This window comes from Patiria miniata, unplaced genomic scaffold (assembly GCF_015706575.1).
Source record: "Patiria miniata isolate m_02_andy unplaced genomic scaffold, ASM1570657v1 HiC_scaffold_19, whole genome shotgun sequence".
Taxonomy (NCBI): Eukaryota; Metazoa; Echinodermata; class Asteroidea; order Valvatida; family Asterinidae; genus Patiria; species Patiria miniata.
In genome coordinates, this window is record NW_024037057.1 from 9,313,611 (window position 1) to 9,334,677 (window position 21,067).

Below are 21,067 nucleotides of genomic sequence, written 5' to 3' on the forward strand. Positions count from 1 at the left end.
AAATAAAAATGGAAAATAAAAATGCAGTGAATCTTATAAAACATTTAATATGGCTTGTTCCTTTGGTGGCTGAATTAATTTCATTAAAAAAAAAATCCCATTTAGCCACTCATGGTAACCACACCAACCCGCCCGCCTCATCCCGAAAACACCTGTATTCGTACAGTTTGGCTAATTGATTGATTGGAAGTGCGCCCTCAATAAATCGGAAAGTCTATTTGCATCCGCTGATTGTTATCCTCAATGTTTACCGTTCAGAAAGTTGTCTGAAAGTCATAATAATCAAGCGTGGACAACTTCGTCTTCAAATCAGAACGTTATTTACTGAATGTTAGGTTTGAAATGTCAAAATAATTTACAAAGGGATCAGCTAGTTACATTTAGTTTTACGGAATTCAAAGCAAGAAAATTGAAGCGACTGGTAATCAGACAAGCACAGACCGGTAAAATACTGCGCAAAAGTCGTCAAGGTTATGTTGCACGCAGCGGATACATCCAGGCACGTATGTTGACACGTACACACAAAACTGACACGTTGTTGGTTGACTTCCACATGTGCAACGCTTTTCTCGTTCTTTCCGTGCGTTACCCATGCAACTCGCTACAATCATGGCGCAACTTGTCACCCTTATCTCGCTAGTTTTCCTCCTCTTCGTGGCCAAGACTTTCATCCAAAATGTAGACAGTCAGACAGAGGAGAAGTCGGCGCCGGCCACGACTTACGATGAGTGGTATCAAAGCGGGATGGATGCCTACAATAAGGAGAACTGGGAAGACACTGTTTACTATCTTGAGAAAGCCCTGGAAGAATTTCGGTTCTACCGGTCCAGTCTGGTGGAGTGCCGTATAAAATGCAGTAATTTCACTCGCACCCCGAGCTTGAAGGACGAGAGCACGCTCTTGGAAGAAATGAAGTATTTTCAGGGGCTTTTTCTCAAGGCTAACTGCGTTCGGAAATGTAAATTTGAGAAGTTGGGAGACCGACCGCAGCTGATCGACAACGACATGACTGACAAGTTCCTTAGCAGGATGCCTTACAGTTATTTGCAGTTTGCTTACTACAAGGTAATTATGATGTATTCATTATTATTTATTATTATTTCATTTTTTGGGCGGTTTATTTTCAAGGTTTCGTTTTAGGAGTAATTGCAGAATACCCCGCCACTCGGAAATACACCCCTAAATTCTCTGGCTACGAGGTTGGAATCACTGGAAAAGAAACAATTCAAGTCCATGCCAGCTACGCGGCATGGTGGGGATTATTTGAGAACGAAGCAACACAAAAGGAATGGGAGTTGCTGAAAAAAATTTTAAGTCCAAACCAACCACCCAGTTGGCGGCTACGCAGATACGGAGTGGGAGTGCAATGGAGCATGACGCATAGTACATACAAGTAGCGCTGAGAATGTTTATTGAGGTCAACCAACCGTGACCTCGTAGCCGGCTACGAGGTGGATAGATCGAGTGGCGGAGTATTCTGCAATTGTGCCTCGTTTTACGCAAACATGATTTCTGTATTGTAATATTTATAATACGGCGATCGTGTAGTCATGGTAGTGTAGGGCCCCTGTTTAGTTTCGATCAAATTAGAGTCGAGTGTTTTTTATAACCCAAAAATGACCTTTTCAACCTAAAGCAGATTTCTTTCAAATAGTAACACCTTTTTAAAATAAATTTCTTGGGGTAGAAATTACGTTCCTACGCAGTTTACGGTTGGTGCCGTGCGAGTCAGCGCGCCTTGTACTCCTAGAACTATGAGGCTCCGCGTGAGCGGAGCCTCATAGATCAAGAAGCCCGCAAAATTGCCTGCAGCACAAAACACTAATAAAGTACAAAAACGTCCATCAAAATGCAGCCATTTCACACAGAACCGCTGCACAGTTTGCCCCTATACTCCGTACTTTATCTCTTGACATACTCAGGTATCTTGTGCGGAACTAACATAGGTGGATTCTGTCGGTTTTTAGGCCAAAATGATGAAAAAATGTGCCCTTTCCGCACTGAGCCAACCGAACACTTGAAACGTGCACGCATATGATCGAGCGATGATTTTCGGTTCGCTCGGAGCGCGCCGCGGGGGGTACGGTACAAGCGAAATGATGTGCATGCGTACAAGTGCATGTACCGTACCCCCCGCGGCGCGCTCCGAGCGAACCGAAAATCATCGCTCGATCATATGCGTGCACGTTTCAAGTGTTCGGTTGGCTCAGTGCGGAAAGGGCATATTTTTCATCATTTTGGCCTAAAAACTGACAGAATCCACCTATGTTAGTTCCGCACAAGATACGTGAGTATGTCAAGAGATAAAGTACGGAGTATAGGGGCAAACTGTGCAGCGGTTCTGTGTGAAATGGCTGCATTTTGATGGACGTTTTTGTACTTTATTAGTGTTTTGTGCTGCAGGCAATTTTGCGGGCTTCTTGATCTATGAGGCTCCGCTCACGTGGAGCCTCATAGTTCTAGGAGTACGCGCCTTGCACGTTCACATTCACGGTACATCGCGCGGTGATCGCCATCTTGCGTTTCGTTGTCATCGTCATTTTACCCCCATATTTCCCTCAAAAATTTAAAACCCTGCCCTCCTGCATGTTCTAAATGTCACCAACTATTTTGGTAGGTCAAATAATTTAAAAGTGGATATTGTTCCTTTATGTAGGGAACCGGGCCCGTAGACACAATTGCCTATAATTAGTGCATGTAGTATTGATAAAGAGTGTCATTGTCAATTGATTTGTGGTAGGCGCAAAGTTTGGGCCCTTTTTGAAGTTTATAATTGCAGTCACAGGCGGTTAGTACCGGTAAATCATTGCTCGAATGCTGAACTCATCGCAAATATGTGGTGAGGTAGATGGGAGGTGGCGCATCTGGACATGCACTGACACATGGGGGCGCTGTTCGATGCAGACAATACTGGCTCATAGACATGTAATAAAACCTAGACACGACATTTGCTATTGCGCCTGTGAGCTAAATGCTGCGTGTATAGAATAACTAAGAAGTATGCGCGTAAATCAAAGCCATGCATGACATTCGCGCATCGCGTAATTAAGCCGCGTGACGCAGCCCGTTTTGCTCACAGAATTTACAACGAAGAAAGCAGATAATGTTGACAGTTGTGTCTAGGTTTTATTATATGTCTACGTACTGGATACTATCTAACTAAAGCCATGACCGGATTACTTGAATTACACAAGGGGGCTGTACAAGTAGCCGCAGCCACTTCTCAAAGATCCGTGTCTAATTTCAAGTCTGAGCCAAGTAATTCGGACATAGCCTAAAGCCCGGTTCATACTTCACGCGAAAGCTTGTGCGAAGCAAAATTCATGTCGTCAACAATGGTGGACGCGCTTTGAATGTATTGTTGACGTCACGAATTTCGCTTCGCTTTCGCGTTAAGTATGAACCGGGCTTAAGTTCATTCAAAATAAGGGTAATAGGCCTATAACTGCATGTATTCTCATCATACTGTAAACAAACGTGAAACATTGCACATGTATACATACATGTGGTATAAAAAAGGGGATGTTTCTATGGTCAGTTTCAGAAATTGCCGACATGTGGTTGAGTGAGTCTGCTTCATTGTTATCACAGCATATGTTTTTTTCAAAGACACCAGCTTTGTCAATTATTGTCAAATTTCACGGCTTGTTGCTTTGGGGTTGTAAGGCCTGGGGTACACTGTTGTTAGTACAAATACTTCATTCAGATTCACTCAGCCTTACACTTGTGGTGGTTTGTGGGGCTGCTAGTGTCGTCTCTGTCTACATATCTGACTGACTGACAGTCACTCACTTGTGAGCCGGGCAATAATGTCATAGGATTACAACAAAAATGTCATAGGATGTACATGTACCTCTGTCATTTCTGTTTTAGCCTCTGAAGAAGAACTTGCTAAGTTCGCAACGTCAGGCCACATTAATTTTAAGATTTAATAATTACGCCAGTTACTTTTTGGATAGCTGCAAATGATGGACTCCGGCTTTAAATGATTTCATTATTTAAGTTTAATCAAGGCAAGGCTAGCTCTGTTAGCTTATCCCAGAGCCCACAATATTCTATTCAATTGATTGAGAATGGATATTCACTAGGATTTTGTTCATGCATCTTTACTGTGTACACAATGGGCTTGATTCAGCCAATTCATTGGCATTACCGGCTAAAAGGTAAAGGTCCCATAGCCATTACTGGGCGTAGGGGCAGTGGGATGTTAGAGGTCCACTGTGTCTTGGGCGCGGCATATGAGTGGCGGTGGCCATCTCCTCTCCTTTTGCCGTCTAACTGGGTAATCCTATGACATTATTGCCCGGCTCACAAGTAATTATTGTTCAAAAACATACTTGGTTGAAACATGGTTGAAAGATAGTAAGGGGACTAAACTCCCTGTGAAATTATTCTTTCTGGCAAGCTTTCATTTTGAAGAAATTAACGAAAGAAGGCCTTTCCAACGTACACCGTTGGAAATTTCCGCAAGCATTGGCACGACGCACACGCGTGTGTGGTTGCTATAATTTGTCGGATCAGTGAGCTACATCGCGTAAGCTGCAGTCGGCTCAGTGAGAACATGGTGGAACGTGTCTCGGATGCTGAATTCAGGCCCAATTCAAAATGTGATTGAGCAACTTTTGATTTGAAATCGAGATCATAGAATGTTGTTTTTCTTGCAATATACAGCTGAAGCTGATCCTTCATTAGATTTTGAGCACTTCTGTTGCTTCAAACGAACAAAATGCACAAATTACAAATGATGGACTATAAATAACCAGGGTTGCACTGTAATTTCTTCTACACAAACAATCGCTCAGAACCAGACAAGTTCAATCGCCATACTTTTATGACCACTTCACCTCTGAATTGACGGGTTTTATGGCCAGTCTATAGACTTCATTCCAGTTGTCATAACATCCCAGCATGACCAAGAATTTCCTGTAGTGACTCCAGTCCAAACCTTTTTTATTGTGAACTGTTACAGCATTGCTTTCCGGAATGGATCAGATTTCAGTGTTTCTCATCAATTGCGTTTGCTGACTTTCCAAATAAACAGTTCATATATATGCCAGATGACACAAGGTGGTACCTGCTGTACGTGTAGGATTTTAAGATTGAAGCAATTTTCATATTTTCAGTGAAAAAAAATTCAACTTCAGGGCAATTCCGCAAATTTGGACTTACAATGTACGTGTCAGACACTTTAATGAGCTGCTGTTGGAAAAGTGGATGTGATACATCACTAATAATGTGACATCTAATGAGTAGAAAACAATTACAGACCAAACTAAGGTACCACCACCTTAGGCAGAAAAAATAGTTATACAGTGTATTCGTATTTATATTCATGCAGGCCACAGGCTTGGAATCTATAGGAAATACAATTTTTGTTGCATTACCAAGACGAGGTTCAAATTACCATAGACAAAATAATAAGCCATATGCCATATGGTGAATAAAAATAAATATATAAATAGCAAATATATAAATATATAAATAGCAAAATAAAGCGAATTAACATAATATACATTGCAAATCCAAATAAAATTGAAATTTATTATAATATTAATAAGGAAAAAAATTCCTTCTCAAAAATCATCCGCGGTTCATTACACGTGTCAGTTTGTACATCTTACAAGGTTGTGTTTGTAATTTAGTTACAGTAACCAGTACTGCATGTCAGTTAGGGATAATAGATTAGGGAGCATCTCAAATTAAAGGGAATATACATCATTTGCTTTTGCTGTAATTTTCAGAAGTGGATGGAATTGGGGGGTTGGAAATATATAGCAAATATAGTTACACTGACTTTTTTGAGGTTTTGGGTTTGAAAATGCTATAAAAACCAAGAAAAACAATCATTTTCCTGTAGTCTGGTTCCCTGACTCCATATAAGAAGAAACAGAGCAGTTTACATACATTGGGGAATTGTAAGGTCAGGGAACCAGTCTAGCTGGCTTGTACCCGTTCATAGTTGTGGAATCGATTGCAAACAAGTGCGATGGTCAATTGGGGCCAGTATTTGAAAAAAAGCCAGTTTTTTCCAACGCTGGTCGGCCAACCAGCGTTGGAAATTGATACAAAAATACCACTTTTCTTGAAAATGACATTATACCAGGTGCCATGATTTTACAGGATGCTTTACACTGTCATTCACTAACAGTCCAGCAAGGTATTTCAAAATGATTTGGTAGTTTTATTTTTTGATGTTTGCAAATGTTGTATTTTCCCTTTAAGGGTTACTTCATTTCTGGCTTTGATGTTGGTTGGTGATTCATCCTTTGATGAAGTGCCCGATATGTGTGTACATATGTATCCAATTCATCATAAGTCTGTCCAGGACATTTCTTTTGTCATGTTGTGACATAAAGTTGGGCTCATCAGATTTGTGAAGCTTTACCCCTTGTTAACTACATCTGACATATAACAGTCTTGTGTTGCAACAAACATGTAGTGTTTTCCCCCAAGAGTTTTTAATTAACGCCTTTTTGACATGGGTTGCACTTGCAGACATCCACAATAGAATTTAGAAGAACAAAAGGACTGTTATTGTTAAATTCAAACATGGAAGTTCCTTCTGCCATGATTCAAACAAACAAGTTCAACATTGTTTTGTTTTATAGGAGAAATAAACTGTTGATGAGCACAGTACATTTTATTGGCCAGGCATGTACCACAATCTTTAGTTTTAAAATGTGTGTACAATGTGAAAGTAACCACTGATAGAGGAGCCAGGCTGCAGGGTTCATTTGGGCTGACATTGGACCCCAACTTGAACCCTTGGCTAGCTGAATGAGTAAAGTGCTCCGCAATCTCTGGCACCAAGCCAAGAAAGTTGACTTTCAGCACCGTGTTCCGTTCTTATGTCACTTGTCCTCGAGGGTCGCACTAGCTGAATTATGAGGACAGGTTGTTGAAAGAAAAAGCACAGACTATGGCCTCATTAGCAGTGGACTAGGTACATGTGTAGTCTTGGTTACAGACCAGAAATTAGATTTAGTTCCCATGATGGAGCAGTAGCGGATCTATAGGGGAGGAGGGGGGGGGGCGGTTAGAGGGTCGCACCCCTACCCCACCCCACCCCCCCCCTCCATTCAGCTGCCGACTTTATACTAGTAAAATGGGGCAAAAATACTAAAACATGTAGCATGCTAAAATTCATAAATTTATTCTCAAATTGCCTAAGATAGTAAGAATGCAGGAGAAAGCATCAAAGATTTCAAAACTTTTCCTATGGCAAGCCTGCCCCCCCCCTTGGACCCCTCAGCAGGGCGTGCATTTAGCAAGCCTTCACCTACCCACCCCCCCCCCCCCCCTTTCCTGAAAGCTACTGGTAGATCCGCCCCTGTTGATCTGGACGTGATCCTTGACATGCAAGACTAAGCCCGCTGTCTTGTTTGAGAAGTTTACCTCATTTTTGTAACTGGACCATCATTGCTGTTAACATGCTCAGCTGCTTAGCTTGTAATTGCAAATTTATGAACTTGGCAAACAAATTTCAGTGTGTTAAAAGTGATAATAATGTCCACTGATATCTTGTGTCATTGTCCAACCTCTGGGGCCCCTGCCACATATCTGCTTACATACATGTAGCATGTGAATTGCAAATTTATGAACTTGGCAAAAAGGACCAGCCACGTGCCTGGATTGTGTACTCTGATGACAGCTGACTTAATTTGCAGAGGTCAGAGAGGAAAGATTAATTTACATTGTTACACATCGCCCCTTCCTGAATTTGTTAAGAAGACAACACAGCCACAAGCACTGCCAGATAGCCCATTACTCATGACCAAGCTAAGTGGTCTCGTCAGGAGTTTCATTTGGGGTTGGGGATTTAAAATTACGACATACATGTAGACAAAGTCAGGGCGAGAAACTTGTCAGGGCTCCGGAAGTTTAAATAATCATTCTTTTCAATGTGGCTCAATGTTTTCTGGACGTTTTTTTCCATCAAGGAAGGTCTTCTAATGTTTCCTGTTACTCACTGTTAGCACGGGGACGTATCAAACTTTTTCTTTCTCCTTTTTTTTTCGTTTTCCAGGGGGGGCTTGCCCCCCCCCCCCCCCACGACGCCCATGAGCATTACTGCTTGTAGCATGGAGGAACGCTTGAAGCAAGCAACCATCCAAACTCTTCGAAAATATTTGATTGACCAGAAACCCTATGGCACTTTCTTCACACTTGTAGGCCCTAATCCTGCAAGCTTTTGAGAGACTTTAATCCCAATTTTAAGTAACAGTCACTTGGCTCTACATTGCTTAATCCTGAAAATCCTCCAAAACTTAACCGGATTTAAGGATCTAGGGGATTATCATGTAATACAATGGGACGTGGCATTTAAGCCTTGCTTGTCAGAAAAAGAATTATGTAATGGAATATATTGTGTTGGGGAGATGCAAATTCAATGTGGGGGTTTTCCCTTCACTGAAAAGACTTGTTCAAGAAACAAATCCCAACATTTTATTTGCTATGCTTACGGTAGACCCTATGAACCCCCTCCCACCTTTCCCTCCTGCATGGCGCGTTAAGAGTGAACGTTCTTTATGGCTAGGATACAGGGGTGCTTCAAGTCTTGGTGTGTCAAACAAGTTATGTACATGTAGTGTGTCACATTTCCTACGTGAAAGGTGGGTCAAAAATGTAGCCAAATAGCGGCAAAATTTAAAAATTGGTGTGTCGCTACTCTGACGCAGAGGGTGTGTAGATTCCACAAAATGACGACCCACTCTTGGACAATGATATGTAGGGAAGAATGCAAAACCATACATGGGGAGTCAGGTTGGCGTAGCAGTACTTTCCTCACCTTTCACTGCTGTGGCCCGGGTTCGATTCCTGCCCTAGCTGGTCCAATATGTGGATTGGGTTTTCAGTCCCTGCCTGATTCCGTGGTTTTTCCCCAGAATATTCTTGTGGGATTTTCCTCCCACCTCTAAAACTGTACTTTCTTCTCATTGTCTTTTCCCCACAGGTTTCTTCAGGCTTGCAAGCTACAGTGCCTAGGGCGCTTTTGAGGAATCCCTGGTTTCATTACCACAAATAAATGATAATAATGATAATTCCCGGAGGGGTCATTGGGTGCATCATACAATTGATGGGTACAACATTTCCAAACTTTACTAAATTCTTCTCTTGTTACGGTTTATTTCGGCAGAGTTTTGAGTATGAGAAGGCAGTAGCTGCAGCTTACACCTATGTACAGTGGCATCAAGACGATGATGTTATGCAGAACAACTTGGAGTATTATCGCAACTTGCACGGTATCACGGAGGAACATCTGATCGACTTGGAGGAGAAACCACATCATGTAAGTTGTGCATCACAAAGTTGTCGTTCTATAAATTTAGGGTCCAAAGTCTGACATTTTTCCTTGGTACCTTAGTACTTTGTTGTTTGCCATTCAAGTATCATTAAGAATGACTTCATTCAAATTGATTTTTTTTCAAGGGGTCATCAAAATTAGAGCAGTTTCTCAACCCCAGGATTCAGAGAGTTCAAGAAATGTTCTCCTGTGTCCCTTTGAACTTTTCTGATCCTCAGCACATTGTAACTTTTTCGTCTGTGACTACTGTCCTGTTCACTGACCCCTTAGCCCACCTGCCTAGCCCCCCTGGCATTTTAACAGCTACCTGCCCAACCCCCTGGTATGGTGACAGCCAAATCTGACCTTCACACCAGCAGGAAACCAGTCCTAGACCACATGATTCCAATGATAGTTGATTGGGTTTTACGTAAAGTCCCAATTTCCGTTAATTCTGATCATTATTTTCCAGTCAATAAAAGGCTGTTGTACATTGTAGCTAGGCCTGATGTAATTATTTCTTCGACCCTAATTCCTTGGAATGTTTGCCTCGAATTTTCTAAACCTGCCGTACTGTGCCAGCCACATGTATAAAGTAATGATAGATGTGATTATAAGTTCTGAACCTTCAAAATATTTCAAAACCCTGTTTTGGAATTTGCTGGATTTAGACGAGTTAAGATTGAACCCAGAATTTCTTCCAGCATAACTTCGAACTCCTGGAAGTTTTTGGAATTTGCCTATTATTATTATCCTATGGATCAAGAAACCTCAGTAGCACTTTTGGATTTTGATAGATCTTGGCGGGTTAGGGTGAAATTATTCCAATTTATTTTTTTGGATGAGAGTCGCCCATAAGGCCCTTAACCCTAACCCCTTGAGCACTTTTACTGGAAAGTATCCTGAATCCGCCTAAATCCACCAATTTTGTCATGCAAAAAAAATGTTGGTGTCCTGTGTCCATCAGAATCCACCTGTGTAGTACATACCTCATACACGCCACACATATAGCCAACTGTTGATATCCTGAATCCATCAAAGTCCCCCAACTTTGACAATATGGAGGTATCCTGAATCCACCGAAATCCTCCAAAACAGGGGTGTGGATTTTGATGGATTCAGGTACGATAGGGTTAAGGGCTACTCAAGATGAGGGGGCTACACAAAGAAGGATAGAAAAGGAAATCCAAAAAAAAAATAGGGAAAAAATAGGGCCTACTTCAAGCAGTAATATAAGTATTGATAAAAAAAGGAAATCTAAAAAAAAAAAAAAAAAAAAAAAAACTTCTAGTAGAAAGATAAGTATTGGCATTTACACTTGAACTGAAACAGATCAAAATTAACTGGAAAACAAGACACAGGTATGGAGTTCATCGGTGAGGCAGTCTGTGGGAAGAAAGTGGATGAGTACTTCTTTTTGTTTCATTTTCTTCCATCCCTGCAGAAATATTTCATGGAGGGGTACAAAGCCTACGAGAAGGGAGATTTTGCCGGCGTCATCGAGAACATGAAGAAGGCATTGGAGTATTACTGGAAAGTGGACGAGGAATGCCGCGCACTGTGCGAAGGACGATACGAGAACAGGGAATTCATGGACCTGTACGAAGCTATGTCCAGTAAGTAATAATAACTAACATCAATCGCAAACTGGTGGTACACAGTTGCGCTAAACCAAGAAGTATTAAGAACAATTTGAGTCGTTTCAACTAGATTTGGTTTCAGGCAAGCAAATGTTTTTATAAATTAATATTCCATTGACTAATCCCTGGACTCAATTGGTCCAAACAACCTCAGCAGAAGATCTTTTGAATGTGATTGTTCCTTTTAAGCATCAAAGTTGTTTAAATCATCAAAGTTAATTGACCTGTTTCGGTAGAATCGCGTCAATGCAGCTTGTGAAATATTGTCCAATTACATACAAATGGACGCGGAACACGCAAAATCCGAGACAAACAAAACTTAGTGTACAAAAAATCCATAGGGTTGTCTAAGGGGCGATAAGGGCGATAGGTCAATTCAGATCTTAGAAGTTTGTTTCGGTGTGATGCTAGAACTCATGTCTGAAATGGATGAGAGACGTGTCCTCATCATTTACATGTAAATGGGGAACAGTAGGGTTTAATTCCCAATCAAACCTCCAACAAAAGAACTTGGGCAAACTTTTCAAAGTTTTCTGCAAGCCGGTCTTTTCACATGCCTCTCGTCAGTACATACTTGTCGTAACATACTCGTCATTACATACTCATAACATTTCAGACGTTGAAAATAGGACAGCAGCATCGGACCATTATTTCTAGAAACATGCCTCGGAATTCTGCCCAGCCAACATACGTGAACGTGAATACATTCTGAAGAGTTCATTCCTGACAGTTGACAATTTTCCCTACTGGACACATTCTGTGTAAACAAGCAGTTGCGTCCTGAAAACAAAATAAGGGAGAAATACACTCACGTACGCGGTCCTCATTCATGTGAATTTGCCAATTACTGGGAATGAAAAACAAACGTCGGTCCAGCGTACAGTTCTTTTCCGATCCTTATTGTAGTAGCATCGTAAATTTATACTTGGGATAATTTTGTCAGAACTCTGGAAACCGCAAATTCCAGACCTGATTTCTAATTTTATGTGAAATTTAGTCACATGATTTTGCCAATTACATGGAACATAAACAGACCTTGGTCGAGCATAGAGTTCTTATTATTGTACCATCGAGTATATGTGGGATAATTTCATCTGAGCCAGAAACCGCAAATTCCATACCTGATTTCTACATATGTCGGAAGTTGGAGTTTATATTTTTCACCCTAAGCTATATAATGAGGGTCTTGGCTGTAGATTTTTTCCCTAAACCTGCACCTGAGCAGAGCCCAAGCAATACAGCATTCTTATACTGCACAACCAACATATGGGATGTCTTCTCTGTCTAGCCAGTGATTACATAATACCCGTGCCCATTACCTTGTGAAAATAAACACCCCTGTGTTCCAGTGTAACTTGAAGAAATTCCAAGCCAACTTCTTGATTCTGCTTTGCAAAAAGAAGTTGTCACTTGGCCGAAATTTTAGTCACTTTTTAAGGGTATTTGACTGCAAAGATGTACTAAATCTTGCGCTCGCATGTAGTCTTTTGATTAATAAGGGACGCCCTTAATTTTGTTTTTCACTAGCTACATGTAGCCGGACTAGTGAACCAGACCATATCATGTCCAAGGGCCTTTCCACTAGTCGCAATAGAATTTTTTTTAATTTTGCACCAGAATGTCATAAACAACACTGTTATTTACAATAATTTTGACTTGCCAGACAGACTACTTAGGGAATGATTTTGACTAGTCCGCCGCTGTTTTGATTCGCATTTGGCTAGCGGACTACCGGTAAGGTCAAACCCTGGATTAACTCTCCTGTAGACCATTCAAAACACCTCAAAATCTGGGTGCTGGCAAATTGGAGGAAAAAAAATGCTGGACCTTTTAAAATCCTCCAGAATTTATTGTTACTGCACTACCACACCTTTCAATTCCTTTCGAAAGGTATTGAAAGGCAACTTACTGAATTTGCCCACAGAGTTGCTTCACCTTCCGAAACCTTTCGAAAAGTCCCAAAGTTGCAGCACTATTTCACCTTTCAAAACCCTTTTTGTCAGGCAAATTTAAAATGTTTTGAAAGGTCTGATAATTCTCCTTGCCAACTGCACTGAGCATAGCAGGGTTAATTGAATTATTGCAAGTGAAGTTTTTCTCAAAAATCTCAGCAATTTCTGTTTGATGTGATTAATGTTACCGTAATGATACCCATGAAATGGATGACCTTTTTGGCGGGAAAATATTGTGCTCAGTATAGTGCCATGGTATTAGGACCATATGTGCATTTGGGTATAAGGCCAAAAAAAAATACTTCTAGTTCCGATTACGTTGCATTTGAAAATACGGTAGGAAGGGATTTTTTTTTTTTTTTTTTTTTTCCGCCATTTTTGTGTGTGTACGATTATATGGAGGTGTCTGCGTGTAAGTCAAGGGTAAAAGGTAGAAATTAATGGTTTTGGGTGTTTTTTCTCATTTTTCCCCATAAAAAAAATTAGGGTACCTGTAGGGGCTGTCTCAATACATGTAGGGTAGGTAGGGAAACCGGAAGCAGAACTATTAATTTTTTGGCCTAATCAAGGTGTAAAATGTACACAATGTACACACAAATGTATGTAACTTTCCCCAGAAGACTGGACCTTCTACAGCTTGTCAAGTCACTTGTCTTGATAAAATTACAGTCTAATCTGCAATATATCAGTGGAACGGGACACCATGTAATCGCTAATAGTTATGTTATAACCAGTCTGGTGGACTTCAGGATTGTTTATCTTAGAGTTAGGCAAGTATTTGGTGAACATTAGTGGGGATGTGGTTTGAACCCTGGAGCGTTTGGTGGCCTAGATTTGCTGGTTTTGTGAACCAGATTTCTGTGACTGCATTTCTGCTTTTACTTTAACAAATTCTGCCCGTGAAGGTGTATCACATATCGGCATGCAAGCCAGGAAGTACATGTGTACATGTAACTTGTCCATGTGTACTGTTGGAAGTGTTTATCGGGTTATTTCTTCGCACTGATCATTTCCGTTATGTTCTCTTGATGATACCTGTACCTCAACTTGAAATCGTTTTCTAAAGTGGAAATACTAGAGGTTGTTATTTTATATTCTTTCATTTCAAAATGTTCGTGAACAGTTTGATATGGGAAAAGCCTCCCCAATACCACTTTTTGTAAATTTATGATGAATTTATCCCTCCCCAAACTTATGGATCCCTCATTATAGAGACACATTCTGTTCAACCCCTCTCCTCCCCCCCCCCCCCCCCCCCGCTCCATCCCCTCCCCCTCCCCCCCTTCCCTTCACCCCACCACTCACCCACCCCACCCATTTTTCAGAAATGTGTAACGCATGTTCAAGTTTTACGACCCAAATTATTGTTATGATGTGAAACTTGTCCACTTTACTTTTACTGCGAGGCACAAAAGGTTAGGACATTTACCTGTCTCTTGTGAACAGTATCAGAACCCCCCTCCCCCCATCCAATTTTTAGAAGTGTGTACTGTTGCTGACAGAGTAATGTTTATACAATTTTACATTTTGTACTTGTCAATATACAAGCCAATTTATTGTTCTGATGTGAAACTAATGTCCACTTCACTTTTTGCTACGAGTTACAAAAATAATGTTACCACATTTGCCTGTCTCTAATGTCAGTATCAGACATCTCCCCCCCCCCCCCCCATGAATTTTTCAGAAGTGTGTTGCTGGCACTGAGTAAAACAAGCTAATTTATTGTTACGATGCGAAAGTTGTCCGCTTTGCTTTTACTACGAGTTACAAAAGGTTAAGACATTTAGCCTGTCTCTAGTGAGCCGTGCAGACAGGAAGGCAGGCAGTTCAGAAGCCAGACGCTGATTTCCATGTTCAGTCTGGAGTCTGGTCCAGATTGTCTTTTATCTCGCTCAGAAACTTTGTGGAGCATTAGATGTGTTTAACAGATTCCTCTGGGCAGCCAGTTGAAAAAAAAAATATTAAAAATATTGTTTAAGTATTGATATTCGCCTTAACAATTGTTTAATTTTTGAAGACGGACTTCTCTTGGCCAGATTATGTCCACTACAAGTTAATGGTGTAACAGAGGTTAAAATAGAGATTGTCCATTAATTAATATTTGTTGAACTGATGGACATTTACAACTAATTCAAAATAGCCACCTGTAGAGACTACATGGTGTGAAACTTTTACAGTATAGACGTACATGTACATGACGTTTGGATCACTAATTTTATTCTTAAAGTGGAGATTAATATCTCAAGATTGGTTTGTTAACATCAACGTGACCCAATATCCATCTTATGAATAGTTCTTCTGCGTTGCTTCTCAGATCACTATGCTTCAGTTCTCTACTGCAAGAGCCAGTGTGAAGAGTGGAACTCACGAATGAAGGGGAGCATGGTCGACAACTATCTACCAAACCACTACCACTATCTGCAATATGCGTACCATAAAGGTGAGTACAACAGGGCCTCAGTTTATGGCTCAGCTTACCGTTAGTGAAAAATGCTTGCTCACTGTAGCAGAACATTCTGTGCTTACGGTAAGTGCATTTCACTGCTTAGCAAGGAAGTTTGGTTTGTGCACATGCGTACATCCCGTAACTAGGGATTCTGTGCTTACAGGGTTAGCACAGAATATTTCTGGTCCTAAGTACGGAATTCCGGGGTTAGCAGAGTCGTGAAATTGGGCCCAGATCCTATGGTCTAGTTTGTTAGGGATAATTGCAGTGTAATGTCTGTTGCAGCTCGCCGCTTAAGAGCTCAGAGAATAAACCCGAAAATGTATTTTTCAAATCTTATACATCCATCATCTAGTAATTCCTTTTTCGTGGCGTTCTCTCTAAAAAGCCTGAAAGCCACTAAGAGTCGGAAGCTAAAGAAAACAGGAAAACAGGAAACAACGAGACAAAATATCAGCTCGAACATCATAGCAGATTAGTTTTGTCTTAAGGCTGGTTTATACTTCATGCCAATGTCGGTGTGAAGCAAATTCGTTAGGGGAACGGCGAACGTCACAATAAAAATTTGATTGTTGATGTCATGAAACTCCCTTCACTTTCGCTTTCATGTGAAGTATGAACCAGTCAAAATGAATCAAATTAGGTTTGCCCTTCACCGACGTATAAACACTGTTAACTCGGTGTGTTACCTCCCGAGTGAAAGTTGGTGCCAAAATGAAGACAGTAATGAACTGAATTTTCTTCTCAGGGATGTAAGTCCTCTGCAATCACCTGATTTCAGGGTTTTTGTCCAAAATATATATAACACTGTACTTCAGATTTCAGGCAAAAATGCCACAGACCTCCTACATCCCTGTTTTCTCTCAGAGTTCAACATGCTCGAGGGTCTAACTGGATTGTATTTCACATGATCTTGATATTCCTTTGTGAATTTTAAAAACAGAGGGTAAGATGATGGACGCTGTCAATGCTGCGGCCTCGTTCCTTGTCCTAGTCCCCAATGACCCCACGATGACCTCCAACATGCGTTACTATGAAGACGAGGAGGGTACCAACAAGTACACGGTCAAGCCCGCGGAGGAGGCTGTGGCCTATCAGAAGTGTAAAGACTTGGAGATGAAGCTGCTTCAGTTTGCCAAGCAACGGTTCTGGGGGCAGGAGGACCTGGAGGTAAATGAGAAGGAGGGCGGGGGAGACGGGGGAGGGAAGAATCAAACCACTGGGGGTTTGAATCCTGTCGGTGCGGGTGACTCGATAAATGAGGCTCAGGAAGCATTGGGCAATGTAGAGGTAGAAACGGAGGGGAAAACTGGTAATGATGAGCTGTAATCATTCAAATGCGGGGATTGTTGTGACTAGTAAGGTTTACTCATGCTGCTTTTAGTTTTATATGCAGTTACCTTCATGACAGGGTTATTTGTACTATTTTACCAAAATGAATGTTTTGTATCAACTTATTTTAGTCAATGACGATTGAAGCAAGTTTTCCATTTTGGAGCGACCTTCAACAAGTAACAAGTACTATGCAATTCCTCACACAGAGTTTCTAGTTTTGATAACAGTAAAGATATGTTTGTGCCAACAATCTTGCCAAGTTAATGGCATTATGTTATTCATTTTTTATGGGATTTTTTTGTAGGAATTGTTAGCTTTTATAACAGTGGGTCCTTTTTCCAATTCTTGTTAGTAGAAACAGGATCATGTTTGCTGCCCCCTAGTGTCTGAAAATGAACAGTTTATTTCCAAAACACGATATCTCCATTTGAAAAAAGTGAAAAACTTGCACTTTTATGAAACTGCAAACAAGAATAAAACACTACAACAGCTGTTTTAACAACATTTTTCCTTTTATCCTATTTTTAAATTGGGTTTGACTTTAAGGGTGGTCAAAAAAATAAAAACGAACCTCATACTTCCACTACCTAGAGACTCCAACCACATATACCAATGCATGGAGAATCTATTTAGAAGAAAAATGAAACCAAGATCACCCGATTCGGTCTAGTAGTTTTTGTTCTAGAGCCTATTTTGTGAAGCAAGGTGGGGGTCATTTTTGTCCCGATGAATTACTAAACTGCGCCCGGGAATTTGACTTGCATTGTAATTGATAGAGGGATTGTTATCTAATAATACCCACAATAGAAGAAGTATCCTTCACAAAATAGGCTCTGCAGCAAAAACTACCAGACGGAATCGTGATATTTTGGTATCATATTTCTTCTGAAACTGACTGAAAGCAGCCATGAGAGAGTGGGATTCTAAAGGGGAAATAAAATGGCGTTTAGCGCGTTCTGGAAACTCTCTAACTTTTTCTGTTAGTTTTGCTCTGTAGATACATGTACATGTAGCTTTAGTTAGAATGTTGTGATTGTGAATGTAATAGTTAGAATATACAAGTTTACATAGTTGCTTAAAACAAAAACAGATTGAAGTTGCTTTTGAACCTGAATTTTAATTCTCAAAACAGACTTCTTTCTGTAAAAAAAATGCTGAATGTAATCTCAATTTAGTTTGCCGTTTGATCTTTTCATAATTTATGTATTCTTGAACACCTCAGTATTCCTGATTGTCCTCTATGTATGTAAAGGTTCAACGAAACATGCAAAAGCTGGAATTTATCATATGAATGAAAGTTCACTGTATTTTTGTAAGAAATACTTCATAGTTTTTATTATAGTTATTAAAGAACAGCATTATTTCTTATCATTGCCAAATAAAACTAAACCAGTATAGTTTCATATGAAAAAAGTGTTTTTCCTTCGCATTGTTGTTTATCAAAACCACTTCCTGCGTTTTAGATGTGCCTTTGAGATTATTGTGTGTGACAGAACAAAAGTGTGTCATGGTAGCAGGAAATAAACTAGAAAAAGAGGTCAGAAATTCTTGCCGGCAATATTTCAGTCACAGATTTTAAACTCTTTGCAGGTTTTTGACAGTTAGTCAAATTAGTCAAAATCACAACAGATTCATACCTCGGCTTGTTTACAGAAAGAAAAAATTGTGGCAATAAAAAGTTTGTCAAAGTGTTCATCGGGAAATGCCACTTTAAAATTCATTTTAAAACTTTAAGCCGTTAAACTTCAAAATTTGCAGTAAAATGTTATGATTCCTGTCAGCTCTGTTTATCTAGAGTCATGCTAAGCTGGTCATATGCAAATTATGAAAGGTCATCGATTCACCTTTGACCTTTCATCTTTGACCTTTGCTACTTGAGACTGGTCTTGTGAAATGGAGGAGTCTTGCGTTTGGGTGTAAGTGTTTTTCTCTTTTTTTCCTGAACATGAATTTTAAAAACAAAAAATATCCATTTTCCGATTTGGGATTTTTTGAAGAAAATCTCTGGCATTTGTTGGATAGAAAAAAAAAATTACAAAATGTGAAGGCTTGCTTTCTAGTCGAGTGATAATTTTAAAAAGATTTTCGGTGATGTCATGCATTCGATCAGCTGTAATTTGATTGGCTGCCGAAGTGCAGAAAACAACCAATCAGAGTCCAATTCAAAATTTTGTGAATGAAAGTTTGATATTTATGAAATGTAAAAATGTTTCAAAACAAAAAGGAACATCACTTACAATCGAACGGAGGCTCTTTCATTTTGCAATTTTCTTTTATCAGCTTCAAATGCAGGGAACCATTTATTGTTTTTAAAATCTGTTTAGTTTTCTATAATTAAATTACAAAAAGGTAAAAAGTGTATGGTTCAAAGATCTGCCTTAACCTGCCTCTACAAAAATTCTACCATAGATTTCTTCTACTATTTGCAACAGTTTCAATAGGACTATTGCACAGATTTCCATTTTTGTTTTTAAAAATGCTAATTGATTATGGATGATTGATTATTTTGATTATCTTATACCTGTATTTTCATGATTTGTTGCTTTGAGATTTACTAGAAAAATGGGGTAGTTTTAGTCAAATGAAGAAAATGAGATGTTCTTTGAAAGCACCAGTGTGGAGCTGTGTGAAAGACGTCAATTTATTTAAGCAAGCATTTGTTTTTACTTTTCACAGTATTTGGAGGAGCATTACCAAGGAACAATCAAGACGCTCCTGTATCAGGACCAGGCCGAACCCATCAACCCAGATGAGGTCCTCCTGGGCTACGAGATCCTAGAAGCCCTCCAATCAGGACAGAGCTTTGCCGATCGCCATGGAGATGACCCATCAGAGGTCACGACCCAGCCGGAGGAAATCTGGGCTGAGTATTTCGATGATGAGGAGGAGGAGGGAGTCGATTCGGATGTGGAGCATTTTCGGAGGGTTATTTTGAGAAACCGGAAGAGATTTGGCCTGAGGATGAGTATTTGATGATGGACGAGGATGATGATGATGAAGGACCTGTAAGGGAGTATTCTCCTGAGCCGATTCTTTATGATGCGGAGGAAACAAATAGACGAGGATGACAAACAGGAAGGAGGAACAACTGGAGAAAACTTGAGAGATCTTAAAGAGACGACAGCGTTTGATACCAAGGAGCAACCACATATGAACAGGGTTGAGAGTCTGGAAGAGCTGGAAAACAAACCTTCAAGATCTGAAGCGAAAAAGGACGATTTAATTGACCCAAATTTGGGTTATCGCATGGACAATAATGGGATCAAGTGGCCAAAATTGATGGGAAATTGGATTCTGGTACGGAAACACAAAAGAAACGGGATACTCAAGAAGTTTCAGAGAAAAACGGCAGAGATGAGCTTGAGGACAGGCAAGACGGAGGGTAAACTACAGGATGAGACGGAGGGAGTATCGGCACTAGATGGTCTGAAGAAGACTCTGATACAAGAAAACTTGTTTCCTAGTGGTCCCGCAGGGCCGGGCATCCATAGAAGGACGTCGCTACGGAGGCGATCTTGACGTGAAATCAGAGGTGGAGGAGCCGAGTTATGTGCCGTCACTAGATGGTGTTAAGCTGTTCATGAATGGAGCGATGCTGAACGGAAGCGAGCGTATGGCTGCCGACAACATGGCCACACAGATGGAATGTGATAATTTGATAAAGCTGATGGATGTAAGTGTTGCGGAAAACCCAATGTTTCTCTTTGACTTAAAAAACTGCTATGCTGTAGACCATTCCGCGCACGCTATCGCTGATTATCAAGGAGGCCCCTTTCAATGGCGGATGCATTGTGCTTGCTATTGTAGAAAGCAACCCCTATGATGTATTATCTAATAGCTAGACAACCCCTCCATGAATACACAGTGTTAGCTTGCTCAGGTTGGTCTGTAGTGGAAATCTGGTATATTTAACCCTAAACACCAAGGTACACTCAACCAAAAGAAAGTCCCTCCTTTTTATACTTTTTTTGTCTAACTCAAAATCTACTGGGCACATCTTGCTGAAATTACGACTGATCAGTACAGAAATTCCTTAGCAATCCAGCTATACTCTTTGTTGGCCCAAAACAGTGATAATATGTACAAAATTATGCAATTTATGACAAATGCTACCGAAAAAGGGGGGACTTTCTTTTTTGGTTGAGTAAATTATTACAAGGAACTTTCCTGAAGCCTCAAAAACCACCTCTATGCAGGCACTGCTTTATGACTTAGATAGCTGTACCCCTTTGATAGACCCAGCACCGTTGCCAGTTCCGGACAGGGGGGGGGGGGGGCACAGTACCAGCTGGGGGGGCACACCACACCACAAGGAAAACACAATTGTGGATAGTTTTTGACACTTATGGTTTTGCCAATGGGAGCCAGTTGCTCGCCGGGGGCTCTGCCCCCCCTCCCCCTTCCCTTAGCG

General features: G+C 40.6%; 2 protein-coding genes across 2 annotated transcripts; both read left to right on the plus strand.

Moving 5' to 3' along the window:
- Positions 1-229: 229 nt before the first annotated feature.
- On the plus strand, positions 230-19,852 carry LOC119725684 (cartilage-associated protein-like). The gene is made up of 6 exons (XM_038197205.1): positions 230-1,065; positions 9,137-9,289; positions 10,728-10,899; positions 15,190-15,315; positions 16,265-16,491; positions 19,333-19,852. The coding sequence occupies exons 1-6, from the start codon at positions 592-594 to the stop codon at positions 19,627-19,629; spliced, it is 1,449 nt and encodes a 482-aa protein (XP_038053133.1). The 5' UTR covers positions 230-591; the 3' UTR covers positions 19,630-19,852.
- LOC119725685 (prolyl 3-hydroxylase 2-like) lies at positions 19,333-20,329 on the plus strand (the record flags this gene model as incomplete). Its single annotated transcript, XM_038197207.1, is given in 1 exon segment — positions 19,333-20,329. A coding segment is annotated over 1 exon segment (93 nt), but the record flags the coding sequence as incomplete, so codon positions are not given.
- Positions 20,330-21,067: the final 738 nt, after the last annotated feature.